At 50.2% G+C, this 15,489-nt stretch overlaps 1 protein-coding gene across 6 annotated transcripts in view; it reads left to right on the forward strand.

Moving 5' to 3' along the window:
• The window catches only part of Ggta1 (glycoprotein alpha-galactosyltransferase 1 (inactive)), a 68,316-nt gene extending 53,394 nt beyond the window's left edge, over positions 1 to 14,922 (forward strand). For all 6 annotated transcript variants that reach the window (XM_055600613.1, XM_055600617.1, XM_055600616.1 and 3 more), the window contains 3 exons: positions 593 to 694; positions 7,788 to 7,925; positions 12,053 to 14,922. In XM_055600613.1, the coding sequence (XP_055456588.1) occupies positions 593 to 694; positions 7,788 to 7,925; positions 12,053 to 12,746 (934 nt within the window). In that variant the 3' untranslated portion in view covers positions 12,747 to 14,922. The remainder of the gene's footprint in view (positions 1 to 592; positions 695 to 7,787; positions 7,926 to 12,052) is intronic.
• Positions 14,923 to 15,489: the final 567 nt, after the last annotated feature.

The following is a 15,489-nucleotide window of genomic DNA, read 5'->3' on the forward strand; positions in this document are numbered from 1 at the left end:
CTATGGGTTGTGGAAATCAAACTCAGATGGTCAGGTTTTCGTGACTGGCAGTTTTACTGAATGAGCCACCTCATTCAGTTTGGAGGAGTCGAACTTACAGGCAGAATTCTGAGTCTCCCCCCTCTTCTCCCTCTCTCTCTCTCTCTCTCTCTCTCTCTCTCTCTCTCTCCCTCTCCCTCTCCCTCTCCCCCTCTCCCCTTCTGCCTCCCTCCCTCCCCATCTGCCTTCCTCTGTCTTCCTTTGTCCTTTTCTTTCTCCAGTCAAAATTCTGAAGATCAGGCTGAAATTTAAATTTCGGATTAGACAGAGAACAGAAATGTTCCTTGGCGGGCCTTTCTAAACCATCTCTCCCCACTTCTGAAATAACAGAGGGTTACAGGGTCATTGAAACGTAACCACTTACCTGCATGGTGGCCAGAGAGGCAAATGCTGCACCTCCCCACCCTACCCCCACCCCCTACCCCCACCAAGTATGTAGGAATCCTCCAGTCCACCCAGTGCCAGGAGAGATGCATTCTCTACCTTGAGACATGAAAGAGGCCCCCATGCCTCCATGATGTCCTTACCAATCTTGTTTTCTCTTTGTACACAGGACGCACGGTTACCAAGAGGAGGACGACATAGAAAAAGGGAGAGAAAAGGGAAGGCGTGACCGAGTTCAAGAGCCTCTCCTATCGGACTGGTTCAATCCACAGTAAGGGCAGAGAGTAGTAAGCACACTGGAGGAGCTGGCGGGGTGGGGGTTGGGGCCAGTGTGGTGCTGGCAGGGCGGCTTCCTCAGTGGCTAAGAAACCGAGATCTGGGTACTTTGGACCAAACAGACTGAGCGCTGTGAGAATCCAACAGCAAATGGGCAGCTGTAGGTGCAGCACAAAACACTGGGCAAAAAGAGCCTTAGTGGGTCCCCCAGGACACTATGGAAATCTACAAGATCTGGAGTGGGCCAAGAAAAATTCTCTAGACTCGGTTACGGTGTCTTGTGGTGTGGACACGGTAAGAGATTCTCGCCGCCATGAATTCACTCGTTACACACACAGACAGCAAATGCTTATCAGAAAACAGGATCCGTTAGCTGGTGTTTTTCCACACTGCCCCTCGCTACCCCCTTGTGTTTTCAGAAACTAGCCCCCACGGTTGAGCCCAAACTTAGCTTTTAAAGCAAGCCAAGAACTCCGGAGTTGGCGCAGCGGTTAAAGTGCTTGCTGGGCTGACTGAGGACTGGAGGTCAGGCCCCTCGCCCCCGGAGCCATGCAAAGCCGCAGGCAGTGTCGTGCGCGTGTGATGCCATTGACCCACATCAAGACGGGAGTTCCTGGAAGGTGGTGGGTCAGTAGGAAGGAAGAACAGGAAACCCTGCCTCAGACATGGCGGGAAGTGAGGACTGTCACCTGTGGTTGTCCTCTGACCTCTACACACACGCGTGCCATGGCCTGTGCATGCGCACGCACTCCCTATATCTCACACATATAAAATTAAATATAGAAGGCTATCAGAGCGCATCACACTGTAGATGAATTTCTTTCTGTGTATAGGTGTAGGTATTTGGACATCAACTCTATTCGGTTGATCACAACCAAATCTCTATTTCTTGACAGGAATTACGGCTTTAAAAAATACTGTGGTAGTCGTTGCATTGGGGACAGTATGACACACTTAAGAAGCTCCCCGTCACGGAGCTGGGGTTGTGTAGCTCAGTAGCAGAGCATATGCTTAGCGTGCATGAGGACCAATACAGAGAGAAGACGAGGAGGAAGGGGGGAGGGGGAAGACAGGAGCTGCAGAGGAAGTGCATAGGGGAATTATCAGTCCTAGGGAGCAGTCGACGGGAAACTAGTGTTTGACACAGTTACTAAGGTCATGTGATCCACTGACTGGAAAGATGTGTAGCAATTAAGAACAGAACTGCCCAAGGTGACTGTGAGGCCTGGGAGACCTCGCAGTGGTGAGTTGGGGCGGCGCTAGACGCTGGGCGTCACTAGGAAAAGGATGTGGGGCAGGGACACAGGCTTAGGAGCTGGGGGAAGCACTGTGTGGTGTGGTGGTGAGGAGCTTCTGGGTGGGGGTCTCAGGTGCTCACGAGCTCTGCTGGAGATGGAGGGTGAGGTGTGGTCAGAGTGTGGGGGCCAGGGAAGACCGTAGCTCGAGGTGAGGGCATGCCGGCGGAGGACCAGGTGTGTTCTGTCTCAGCACTGGCGGGAGGCAGGAGCAGCTCCAGAAGAAGGAGAGAATACGACCTTGTGCCTTGTGAGGGATCTTGGGTGCTGGAGACACTTGGATATGTTCTGGCAGGTCCGCTTATTGCTCAGCATAGGAGATCCATGCCACTGTGCATGAACCGGAGCTCTGTCCTGCGCGTGTCCTTGGATAGGCTGGGCGGTGGGGTAGTTGCCCGGGAGACACTCTACGTGTAAAAAGTTGGGAGTGCTACAGCTTTGCTAAGCATCTTAGATGAAGTCCAGGGACTAGACAGCTAGAGATGGCCGCTGTGGGGATGAGGTCCCCTGGGACTAGACAGCGAGACATAGTCACTGAGCACCTTTTTGAAGAAGACGGGACAGTTTTACTGTGGCATTTGCACTGTGAATTATTATGGGCAGAGGGAAGAGGGCCATGGCCACCCCATGCCTTGCTCAGTTTCACTTTGAAATGAATGGCAGGCAGATATAAAAAGAATATGGCTTGGAGGGCTGTGGAGGGGTCTCAATCATGGGCTTGTTCTGCAATCATGAGAACCCAAGTTCGATCCCCAGAATGCATTAACACACCACACAAAATCCATGTGTGGTGGCATTCACTTGTAATTTCACACTGGAATGTGGGAAGCAGATGGATCAGTGTGACCCTGGTCAACCACTGTATTCTAATTTGTGAGTTCTCGCTCTCTCTGTGTATAAATACACATACACACATATATATACATACACATATATACACATATATACACACATCTACATGCATGCATACATGTGAATGGCACCTTAGAAATAACACCCAAGATTGTCCTATGGTCTCCACATTGCGCGCGCACACACACACACACACGCACACGCACACACACACGCACCTACACATGCACACACAAATATTGATTTGAACTACCATCCCATTAAAAGCCTTCCCAAGGCACCAAAGTCTATTTCTTGAATAAGCGAATTAATGAGTAAATTAGTGTTTTTATGCGTGTCAGTGTACTGTTTCCTGCAAACCACGGCAGGTCCAGTGCAGGGCAGAGCACATATATTTCTACATCGAAATCTCTGCTCGTCTTCGGGTTCCTCCTGGCCATTCTCCTCTTCTGTTCTTTCCTCTTCCTGCCTCAGGAATGCTTGGGCCTTTACACACCCTCTTCTTCCGTTGTGCTCTGTTTTCCATTATGCCTCCTTGCGTTGCCTGGCATCAGACAGCACGGAGAGGCCGCCTGTCACAGCTGTCTCCAGCCCCCAGGCCTCTGAGCCCAGACTTGTGCTGACCTGCCTGCCCGCCATCTCTCTGTGCTCATCTCACAGGATCCACGTGGCTTTCTCAATTCCGACCCCTCCCTCTTCTTTCTCACTTCCCATCTCAGTAAATAGTCCGGTCCGAGTCTGGGAGATTGCTTTTTTTCTTTGTCCACCAACAGTCTAGTTCTTTCATCAATTCTTGCTCCCAGAGTCTTAACACATCCTCCTCTCCACAACACAGCCCCCTCTCCTCCCATCCCTGCTGTCGCCTGCTCTCTGGTGGGTTACTGCAGCTTGAGCGATGGGTGTTCCGCATCTTTCCCCAGCCTGCTGTGTGACTCATAAGAGGTTTAAAGAGTTTTGGTTCATTCATTCGTGTGTGTGTGACAAGGTCCTCATGTGTAAGTCAGAGGACAGCTCGCTTGTGGGAGTTGGTTCTTCCGCTGTGTGGGTCCCCGGGATCACACTCTGGTTGTGAAGTCTCTCGAGTGCCTTTGCTTGCCGAGCTATCCTGCCGGCCTAGCCTACAGCGTTTTAACACATCTTCCAGCTGACACGTGGGTACTGTTGGTGTACCTCTGCATGAAGACATACAGCTGAGGGTAAACTCCTGGTAACCTGGAGACCCGAGGGCTTTATTGAAGGCGGCCTGGGATTTTCCCGGAAGCCTTTGCCCTGAATGGTGGATCCCGGCGTGCTGAGGTCACACAGCGCTGAGTGCCCCGTCCAGAAAGAAGGCAGGCACTTGAGTGGCTCTTCCCTGGCTCTCTTCCCTCCCTCCCTTTAGAACCTCATCATGGTGATCTTGGCTAAGGCAGTTGACAGTATCACAGTGGCTTCTTGGGGGGGGGGGGGCTGTGGGATTTGATGCCTGAGCTGCCCCCTCCCACCTGCTCACACCTGCACTTCCAAGCTGTTGTCTGGCTTCTCAGTCAAGGGTCATGGACACACTGCAATTGTCAGTGGAGCTGAACAATTGACTGCTGGGAAAGAGAACGGTTCGGTTTTTAATTTAGCTTTAATTTTTAATAGTGCTGTTTTGTCTTCCTGCTCAAAGGAAGCTCTCCCTTTCAGGTAACCAGAGTGGACACTGGGCTTCTCACAGAGACGCCAGGCAGCTGAGGAGTGGCTGGCGGGTGGGGCTGGGCTTGAGGGGATTCTCAAGGGGGAGAACTAGGTGTCACCTCTCTGGGGCTCTCTGTATGAACTAAGTGACCAATGGCTCAGTCCCCTTCCTTAGCCTTGCTTGACATGACCGTGGGTGCTGGTTGTGGCTTGTGTGGACATTAAATGCAGGGGTGAAAGGCCAGCAGTTAGTCCCTCATGTACTCAAAACAGCAGATACACGCCTAGTCCCTCTTTTCATTAAAAACAGTGACATACTGCCTGCCCATACATGGCAGTAATACAGTGGCTCATATATCATATACAGCAAGGACCACTGAGGGAAGGTGGCTGGGTTAGAGCTACTGAGGCGTCCTTCCTTGACAGGCAAGATCAACCACCCAGAGGACGGAGCTGTGGTGTGCGAGGGAGATGAAGCAGACCCTGTGTGCGCTTACTTATTTTCCCTTTTTGTTCCGAAACCTTGTCACCCCATAAAGCCAGAGCTCCGCAGGAGTGAATGTGCCACCAGGGTGTAAAGCTCTCCAGGTGAGCACCCCACAGAGCTTGGGTCCTGGGAGCTCCCCACAGCACACAAAGGCTCACGACAGCTCAGTACTGATGATATGCCGAGGTGGCTGCTGAATGGACAAAGGCAAATCTGGGGTCTCACCAGATTCCATCAGCCAAACGAGTGTCCGCCTAAGGAGCAATAGAAATGAGCTCAAAGCACTACGTCTCCAGAGAAAGACTCCCTGGGTTCAAGTCTCAGTTTCCCCTCTTATCAGCTGTGTGACTTCAAGCAAATTGCTTAACCTCCCTGGTACAGGTTCCTCGTTGATTAAATAGGAAATGGTTGGTTACTGGCACACGCCTCTGACATAATGTAACCTCCTGTAGCTCCTGGCTCAGAGCACTGGCAGGTAACGTTGCTTAATGAGACAGTGGATACAGCTGACTTCAGAAGTGACCCTGTCTCAGAAGAATGAACCTTCTTCGGTAACCCAGTCTCACAGGAAGTGCTCCATGTCATCTGTGTAAGTGTCAACATTCATGACCAGTTCCGTGGCTTTGGACACATGAGTAAGTTTCCCTGAGCCTTGCTTCTCACTCCTGGATAGCGGATGCCACATGTCACAGGCCTTGGCTAGGGTTGGTACCAAGTCTGCTGTAGCATCTCTTGTGACAGAAGGGAGCCCCGGAGCACCCATGGCCACCCTGCAGCAGGCACACCTGGTATGCTAGAGAGGGAGCCGAGGCCCATCTGGGTCTGAGACTCCAAGCCAGCTGGCACAAGGCACCAGGTGGGCAGTAGAGCAGGCAGCCAGGAGGTCTTTCCCTGCCCTGCCAGTCCACCAAGTGGAGGTTCTTCCAGCTCTCCCAGGGAGGGGAGAGGCCAGCCAGAGGCAGGGAGGACTGGGCTGGGAGGTCAGAGTCACCTCAAGAACTAGAGAGCAGAGACTGGTAATGGGCAAACTCCTCACTCTCCCCGCCAGGCTCTTGGTAGCAGGTGGCGGCTTTGCTAATGGCAGGCACGTGCCACTGTGGAGGGTATAGGGGACATTCCTCCTGGCTCCTGGCAGCAGCAGCAGCAGCAGCAGCAGCGTAACCACTGAGAATCAGAGTGTGTCCCAGTCTCCCTGCAGCCCTGCCTGCATCCCCTTGTGGGTGGCTTTTGCCCCTGTGAGGCACAGGCAAAGGCCAAGTGAGGGCCAGGCCCACGCAGGGGCCGGTACCTCAGCACTGGGAGCCAGTGAGGGTTAGGTTTAAATTCCAGGCAAATGCTGTGCAAAAGCTAGCAAGCTTGGTCAAGAAGCATCCCACCCATCCGGGTCCTTCAGTCTGTTCCAGGTGAGCTGGAGGCCCAGCTGCTGGGCTCAGCTGCCTCCTGTCCTTCCTGCAGTCAGCTTTCACAGTCACTGTTGCTACCTGCCTGGCTCCCTGTGTTGGTGCTGCCGGGTCTTATTCGGGCTTTCTGAGTAACGAGAACAGACTCCTAACCTCCCCAGTGAGGAGAGAGCTGTGGGCAGGGGAGGGGGTCTCGCCAGAGCCTTGCTTTCCAGCACGGCTGTGCTCCACTCCTTCCTTTCTAGGCACTTCTGTATCCCTGTCTATAAAACGGCAGCCTGAGCATCCGCTGATGAAAGCGACAAGGGATGGGGCTGGAGAGATGACGCGTGGACTCACGGCTCTCGCTCTGCTATGCAAGCCTGAGTTCCTATCCCTGGCACGCTCGTAAAGTGCTGGGTGGGTGTGGCAGCCTGGCAGGGAGGCCGCTGCTTCCAATCTGGGGACCGGATTCCCCAGAACAAGCTGGCCAGCCTGACCGGGATGTGCCGATGAACCCTGGGCTCACTTGAGAGACCCTGGCTCCGTGAAGAGTTACCAGCATCAGCCCTGAGTGCACACTGCAGTCATGTACATGCCAGCGTGCATGCCACACGTCCAAATGTTTTACAACTTCTAAAGAAGAGAAAATAGTGGGAAACAGAAGAAGGAGGCTATTTGATGTGTCCACACTGGGAAGAGGAACGGATAAAGGGGTCCTGTGATCCCCTAATTTTATCTAAATGGCACTGACTGCCATTTAGGTACCAGGCCTAGTGTGAGACTGCTGGAGGAGTTCTGGGAGGGGCACAAGCATGTCTTCAGAGTGTCTTCACTCCTGCAGGATGATGACACTAGCATCCCCTAAGACTGGGGCCCTTTCCGGCCAAAGGCAGACAGGAAGAGGCTTTTCTCTCTCAGCTCTGACCTCATTCCCTCATCCCCCTGCATCACATCTTAGGGGCTTGTTAGGCTCTGATGATCTCGGGGATAAGTAACAGCCCAAAGATGTCAGTTGCAGGCTGGGGAGAAAAGCAAAGGAGGCGGGGATGCGGGTCAGTTAGTATCTAGCAACTGAGCTCTTCACAAAGGGGGTGCGGTGGGTCACGCCTCTAAACCCAGCATTTGGAAGATGGAAGGATCGGGGTCAGAAGTTCAGGGCGATCCTTGGCTAGGAAGTGAGACTGAGGTCAGCCTTGGTTCCATGAATAAACTGTGTCTCACGATCTCTCTAAGTGAGACTCCAAGAAGGCACCTCTGGGGTGCCTGGACCCATGCCCCTGTCACACTCCTCCTGCTCAAGCATTTGGGATCCCAGGACAGTCGCCGAAGATCTTGCTGGCCTCCTCTTCCTTAACCAGGGTCTCATCTTAGCGTAACGGTTCTGACTCACAGTGTTGGATGTTTTGTCACCAGGAACCGCCCGGAGGTTTTGACGGTGACCCACTGGAATGCACCAATTGTGTGGGAGGGAACTTACGACACAGATCTGCTGGAAAATTACTATGCCAGGCGGAAAATCACCGTGGGGCTGACAGTTTTTGCTGTGGGGAGGTAAGCAACGCTGTCAAACTTGCCCTTGAGTTTTCTGCCACCAGAGTATTTGTGAGGGGACCCGGAGCCCCACAGAGGCCGTAATTTGAGTTACTAGGCAGGAGACTTCCCCCTTCTTCCTAATGAAGGCTGAGGGAAAGATGGTAGGTTAAGCCAGCCCATTCCCACCACAGAGGGGAGGGGGGAACTGTCCTCTGTGCCACTGGAACCCAGAACCAAGCGCTTACCTGATACTCCTCCTCATGGACACACTGGGCTTTCCTAGGGAGTCCCCAAAGGCCAGCTTTTGGCTGGCTGAGATGTAAGTGTCCTGTTAAAGCCCAGGGCCTGACCATCCTGGAGGATTTGACCCTGGTGTTTTGGATGGTCAGAACTTGCTAAGATTGGACAAGTTCTGATTGCAGCAACTCCTGTTTCCTTATTCAGAGCATTTGATGAGGGAAAATGCTATTCATTCGTCCTCGAAGGTCGAGCTATGTTGTTGGTTGTAAAGCATAATCCATTTTGTTTTCTTGGTGAATGAAATGTTTTCCCCAAAACAAAACATTTAAGTTTCATTTTCCTTTTTTTTTTTTTCTTTTTCTTTTTCTTTATTTATTTGAGGCAGAGTTGTGTTTTTGAGGAGGTAGGTTTTTTGTTTGTTTTTGGTTTTTTTTGAGACAGGCTTTTTCTGGGTAGCCCTGGTTATCCTGGAACTCACTGTAGACCAGGCTGGCCTTGAACTGCCTCTGCCTCCCGAGTGCTGGGATTCAAGGTGTGCGCCGCCACCACCCAGTTTGTGTTTTTAAGGATGATTTAAGAAAGGCTAAGTGAGGGTTGGGAGGGAGATACCAACAAAGTAAGACACATTAGAGTGTGTCTTCTCTGAGTCATTCTGTGCTTTAAAAAAAAAAAAAAAGTGTGCGCACGTGCGTGCACTCATGCACGAGTAGATCTGAAGACAGTTTCTGGGCACTGGCCCTCTCCTTCTACTATGTGGGTTCTGGGTTGACCTGACCTTTGAGCTTTGACAAGATAAGACCTAAGTGATCTTATCACAGCCCCTCCCCCCCACACATACGCACACAGTGCCCAGCTGTCCTTGTTGTCTTTGGGAAGTTCTGTCGTTGTTCAGAGTGCTGATTCCCAGAGGCCTGATGGCGTCCCAGTGAAAAGCCATGGCTGTGGAGTTTTGACATTTCACTGGAAGAATTTGTATTGTTTAGGGATTGGAGTCAGGGCCCAACTCAGCAAACCCTGTCTGCACAGATAAGACAGCCACTCTGCACACTGATTTGATCCTGGTGTTCCCCCAGAAGAACAGAATGTTACCCACTATCTGTCCCACGATGCTATCAACCATCCAATCACAACTCTGCAGAAAAAAACAAAAAAACAGAACAACAAAAGGCCCGAGAGTCCCTCCCACATCCTGGTGAAAGCTGTGCTCCCAGGGAGGCCAGTCTGCAAAGGGCTACACGGACAAACTGTCTCAAAAACAGAAACAAAAAACCCACAAAACAACATCCACAGTAAAAACACTCAGGAACTAGAAGAGTGGGTCCCAGAAAAATTGCATCTGGACCTTTAGGGAGGTGTGACAGCTTGCTTTGCTTTTACTCTCAATGCCTGGAGCTGTCCACAGCACTTTAACCTCTTAAACTTACTAGATGTCACAGTGACACCTTCCCCCCTCCCCCGCACACACACACAATTATTGTTTCCCTATCATCATGATTTGCTACTTGTGTGCTCAATATACTGACCACGGTCTATATTCTCTGTGTAAGTTTGAGGTTTGGGAAAGGACCCTCTGACTCCTCCCTGCAGTCTCCTTGGTGTGATCTGGGAAGAGGTGGTTTGAGCTTGTAAAAGGCATCCATATGATGTTATTTTGAATGAGTAAAAAGTCAAGTTGACATGAGATATTTATTAGAATAACCAAAGTAAAAAAAAAAAAAAAAAAAGGTACTGACAATACCAAACGTTGGAAAATATATGAAGTAATAGGAATGTTTGTTTATGTTTGGAATACAAAATGGTGCAGCCACTTTGGAGGAAATGTTGGCAGTTCCTTGCAAAACTAAAAGTGCTCTTATCATAATCTAGTGATCAAATTCTTTGGTATCAACCCAAGTGAGTTGAAAACATGTCTACACAAAAACCTGCATCTTTATTTTTAGAAACTTTATTCATAACTGCTAAGAGTTGGAAGCAAACAAGGCAAATGGAAAAATGCACTGCTCAGTTCAGACAATAGGATATTATTCAATGCTAATAACTGAGCTATAAAGCCGCAGAAAACAAGGAGTTTTTGTCACTAAGTGAACAACCCAATCTGGAAAGGTTCCCGTGCTGGCCAGTTTTATGTCTTAAAACTCTAGCTTATGTTAGAAGGGGGCCTCCACTGAGAAAATGCCTCCATGAGATCCATGCAGGCGAGCCTGTAGGTCATTTTCTTGGTGATTGATGGGGAGGGCCCTAGCCTACTGTGGTTGGTGCCATCCCTGGGCAGGTGGTCCTGGGTTCTGGAAGCAAGCAAGCCATGATGAGCAAACCAGTAAGCAGCACCCCTCCATGGCCTCTGCATCAGCTCCTGCCTCCAGGTTCTGCCTTGCTTGAGTTCCTGTCCTGACTTCCTTCAGTGATGAGCAGCAATATGGAAGTATGAACCCGATAAACCCTCAGCTTCTGAACTTGCTTTTGGTCTTGGTGTTCCATCAGTGCAGTGGTAACCCTGAGTAGGACAGGTCCACACTGTCCTACTTCTGATTCTGATTCTGGAAGAGGCAAAACTATGGTTTAAGAGCAAAGAATGGGCACTGTAAAGAACTGGGGAGAAAAAAGGAAGGAAAAGAAGAGCCTTGAGGATTTGTAAGGTAGTGAAAGTCTTTTGAATTATACGACAGATGAACATCCCCGACTCTGTGCTCCTGCACATTCCACAGTGAACTCAGTATAAATGACACACCTTGTATCAGTGTGGTCAGCTGTCACCAACCCCCTTGGAGTATGGTTGGCCTAGTAGGGAAGGCTGTCCGTATGTCCAGGCAGGAGGTATGTGGGCACTCGAAGTACTTTCAGCTCAGCTTTGCTCAGAATTCAAAATTATTCTACAGAATGCTATTTTAAAATTTTTATTTCTTTCTAGTTGTATGTGCATTGGTGTTTTGCCTGCATGTGTGTCTGTATGATTAGGGTGTCGGATCCCCTTGAACTGGACTTACAGACAGTTGTGAGCTGCCATGTGAGTGGTGAGAATTGAACCTGGGTCCTCCGGAAGAGCAACCAGTGCTCTTAACAACTGCTCTCCAGCCCCAAGGAATGCTATTTTTAAAAAGACAAAAAAGACAAAAAAAAAAAAAAAATGTAGCCGGACTGGACTGTAGCTTAGATGGTTGAGTGCATAGTGTACCTGAGGCTCTGGATTTGTTGCTTGGTGCCACAAAAACTGACGATGTGGTGATACCTGCTTGTAATCCTACCAGGAGTGTGAGAAGTTCAAGGCCGTCCTTGGCTGCATAGTGAGTTTGAAGCTAGCCTGCTATACATGACACTCTTTCTCAAAAAAGGAAAAAGGCGAAATCTGAGATTGTTTAGTATTTGGATGGATTAATAACATCGTATTCATCTAGATGATCCACTGGTGTTTGGGGTAGCCCCTGGGGGGATGTAGAATGAGCGGGCAGTGTGGGAACAGAGGTACATCCTACATGTCGTCCTCTGTAAGGTTGAGTTAGGGGTGCTCAGTGCCCGTGTTTTCCCCGGCAGTAGCAACACCGGCCTTTCCAGAAGATTGAAGGGCTAGCTCCTTCGACAGCAGGCGTCTACACTCGAGAACAGAGCCTTAGCGCGAAGCGCACTGCAAAGCAGTTAGTTGAGAACACACACCTCTCCGGCTGGTGAGCTTCCGAGAGCAAGAGGACAGGCCGAGCGTGTCCAGCTGGCAGTGGAAGAGGTTACCCCACTTTCCCTGAGGACCGAGTGACCAGCCAGTGGAGGGTGGCCCCGGGCGCTCTGCTAACTCGTGTCTCTCCACTCGAGACGCACGACCGGCCTGTGGAGAAGCCATCCCGTCCCCAACGTAAAATACAGAGAGCCTTTGAGCGTCAGCAGCACATGAGTAAACGTGACCCTCTCTGTTTCAGGTACATCGAGCGTTACTTGGAAGACTTCCTGGAGTCGGCGAACAGACACTTCATGGTTGGCCACAGGGTCATCTTCTACGTCATGACCGACGACGCCTCCAGAATGCCCCTGATTCACCTGAGCCCCCTGCACTCCATGCAGGTGTTCGAGATCGAGCCGGAGAAGCGGTGGCAGGACATCAGCATGATGCGCATGAAGACTATCGGGGAGCACATCCGGGCCCACATCCAGTACGAGGTGGACTTCCTCTTCTGCATGGACGTGGATCAGTTCTTCCAGGACACTTTCGGGGTGGAGACCCTGGGCCAGCTGGTCGCGCAGCTCCAGGCCTGGTGGTACAAAGCCAGCAACGACGAGTTCACCTACGAGAGGCGGGAGCTGTCGGCTGCCTACATTCCGTTTGGGCAGGGCGATTTCTACTACCACGCGGCCATCTTTGGAGGGACGCCCGTCCGCATTCTCAACCTCACCAGGGAGTGCTTCAAGGGGATCCTCCAGGACAAGATGAACGACATAGAGGCAGAGTGGCACGATGAGAGCCACCTCAACAAGTATTTCCTTTACAACAAACCCACGAAAATCCTATCTCCAGAGTATTGCTGGGACTACCAGATAGGCCTGCCTGCGGATATTAAAAATGTCAAGGTAGCTTGGCAGACGAAAGAGTATAATTTGGTTAGAAATAACGTCTGACTTTAGATTACCGTGGTAGATTTCTAAATTTGACAGCATTTTTCTGGCTAATTCCTCAGAAGGTGATAACACTCAATTTTAACTTAAAACAAACCAAAACCCACCAACATGGCAAACAGGTACTATTTCTCCTTATTACTTTGAGCCTTGTAATGTGGGCGCGAGAGGCTATGGTGAGTAATCAGGTGTAAATTCTCAGTGATTTCTCATATATTCTGGGTTTAGGGGAAATACTATATACGTTGAAGTCAGATTAATTTGCCATAGGTAAAGAAGACGCCAGAACTTTCTGCCCAGTAGGTCAGATAACATGCTGGATAGCGGGGTGCTGAGAGAAATGTTTGGCAGCGAGATGGGCTGGGTCGGAGTGGGGCACGCTGTCCCCTTGGTTTCATTGCTTCCCTGTTTGCGCCGATTCCAAAGTAACACAGATAGGCCTAGCAGCCAGAGAACTTTAAAGAGGATCCTGTTAGCATACAGGAGGTCCCCCTGGCCTGCCTTTCAGGGTCCTAGCAACTTCTGGTGATGTCATCACTTCCTGCCACCAGTTGCCTGCCAGATAAAAGTCCCCTGCCAGCCTTCCCAGCTCTCTTAACTCTCAGTCTCTGTCTCTCAGTCTCTTTCTCTCTTTGTCTGTCTTGGACACCCTCCTCTCTGCCCTCTGTCTCCCCCTCCCCCTTTTCCATAATAAACCTTTTTAGCAGATCTGTTTCTCGTGGTATTAATCCTGACAGCTGTCAGTGTGATCTTCAAAGTCTTTAAAGCTGATGGCTTTTAGCCTCGGCGGGCCAGGCCTCATCAGTCTATTGTTTGGCTTCTGTACATTAAGAAGGCAAAGGGTGCTGGTTGGTACCTTGGTGGCACGTGTTCAGAGTCCCAGAAAGTATGGGGCTGACTGCTTAGAGGCTGTGCTCTACCGGAGGGACACGGGGCATGGAGTTGATGCTTGAATCAAGTTGCAGATACTGGCAGCTTTCCTGCAGTGACTAACAGCTGGAAATGAATGGAGGATGCTCTCTGTCTTGCCCAAGTCATATTCAGGCCATTAGACTTGTGTGTTGAGTTCTGTGGAGAGGAGGCTGGGCGCTGTTAGCGGAGGAGTGGACTACAAGGACCCGATTTCCTTCGGAAGACAGTCTGTCACCGTCTTGGCATACCATCTTCTCTGAGCCTCAGGGTTCCTCAGGCCAGCGTGTGCCACGACTGACACGAAGGAGTGGACTGGAAAAGCCCTCCATCACATGACCTCGTTTTCCCTTGCTCTGTCTGTACTACGCAAGTGCAGCAGCCAGGCAGAGGTACTGAACGACGTTGGACAACTGACTTCAGAGCAAAAGGAAATCCCATCACTGCAGCCGAGCTGCTGGGTGTTCGAGTCCCTTCTCGGAAAGAAACGTAGCATAGCTACATCAGTGGTTCTCAACCTGTGGGTCACGACCCCTCGGGAGGCTGAGGGACTTTCGCAGGAGTCTCCTAAGACCATTGGAAAACACAGCAAAATTACAGTTATGAAGAAGCAATGGGAATAACTCTGGCTGGGGGCCACCACCACCTGAGGGACTGGGTGAAAGTGTCAGAGCAGGAAGGCTGAGAAGCATTGCTCTCTTTGGTGACTTAAAGCAAATCTGTGTAACGGGGGTTGTCGGTGTGTGTCTCCATGTTGGCGTCCATTTTTCTTTTGCTCGTCTTCCAGGTTAGGGCATCTGTTTCTGTTTCAAGTAGTTTATCGAAGAAGCCGTTGCGCTATTTTGATAGTGTGAGGGGCTTCGATAAAAAAGGATCTCACGTTCGTCTACACTGCGCCAACTCTTACTCTTCAGCTGTTCAAAAAGAAGTCACACCCCAGCAGCAACAAACCCCATAGGCTTCCTGCATTGGTGAGCACGGCAAAAGGAAGTGAGACCACACATCCACTAAGAATTCTGCCTCTGTCACTCACCTTGTGCTGGACCTGGTCTAAAGTGAGAGGGTCTAATGGTCTTAAGTCCTGAACCAAGCAAAAGATCTGTTCTGAAAGTGTACAGGAGAGGCTGGAGGAGTTTGGGGGGGATGTCTTGATCTTTAAAAAATTCACCTAATTTTAAATCCTTAATGAGTAAATTTAGGATGTTACTAAAGGTAATGTTTAAAGTTTTTTTTTTAATAAAAATTCTGTTTTACAACTGAATAAATTATTTTCTCAGTATATTCTGGTCTGGTCATGGATTATGTGTTTTCTCCCGAAGATGTTAAAAATTGTCAGTTACGATTGTCTATAATCATAGAGAATTTTGGGGCCTTAGAAAAGCTGTCATGACCTGGAAATGTCTGTTACAAAGAACAGGCTTGATGGCCACTCCCAAATTATAAAGTTGTGTGTGTGTGTGTGTCTGTGTGTGTGAGAGAGAGAGAGAAAGAGAGAGACAGAGGGACAAAGACAGAGAAACTGCCCAGCAGAGCCTGTGTAGAAAGAGAGAGTACACGAGGGCACTGTCTGCCTTGTGTTCGCCCAGGATTTGTGGTCCTGTCCCCAGGAGTTTGGTCTCAGGAATCTGAGTTCTATGAAAGTGGGTGCTGTGTTGGGAGGGGCTTATCTTGGCTAAGATGGTTGGTACTTTGCATCTCATGAGTGGGAATGACTGAGGGATGGTTTGTGACTTAGGTACCTTTTCAGGTACTTTATCAAGAATTAGGAAGCTTGGCGTCCTGGGAACTGGTGGGTGAGGGCAGTCCAGGATAAGCACAGTAGGGAGGAAGAGCAAGC

The sequence above is a fragment of the Psammomys obesus genome, unplaced genomic scaffold (assembly GCF_907164565.1).
Source record: "Psammomys obesus unplaced genomic scaffold, mPsaObe1.curated_primary_1811, whole genome shotgun sequence".
Lineage (NCBI taxonomy): Eukaryota > Metazoa > Chordata > Mammalia > Rodentia > Muridae > Psammomys > Psammomys obesus.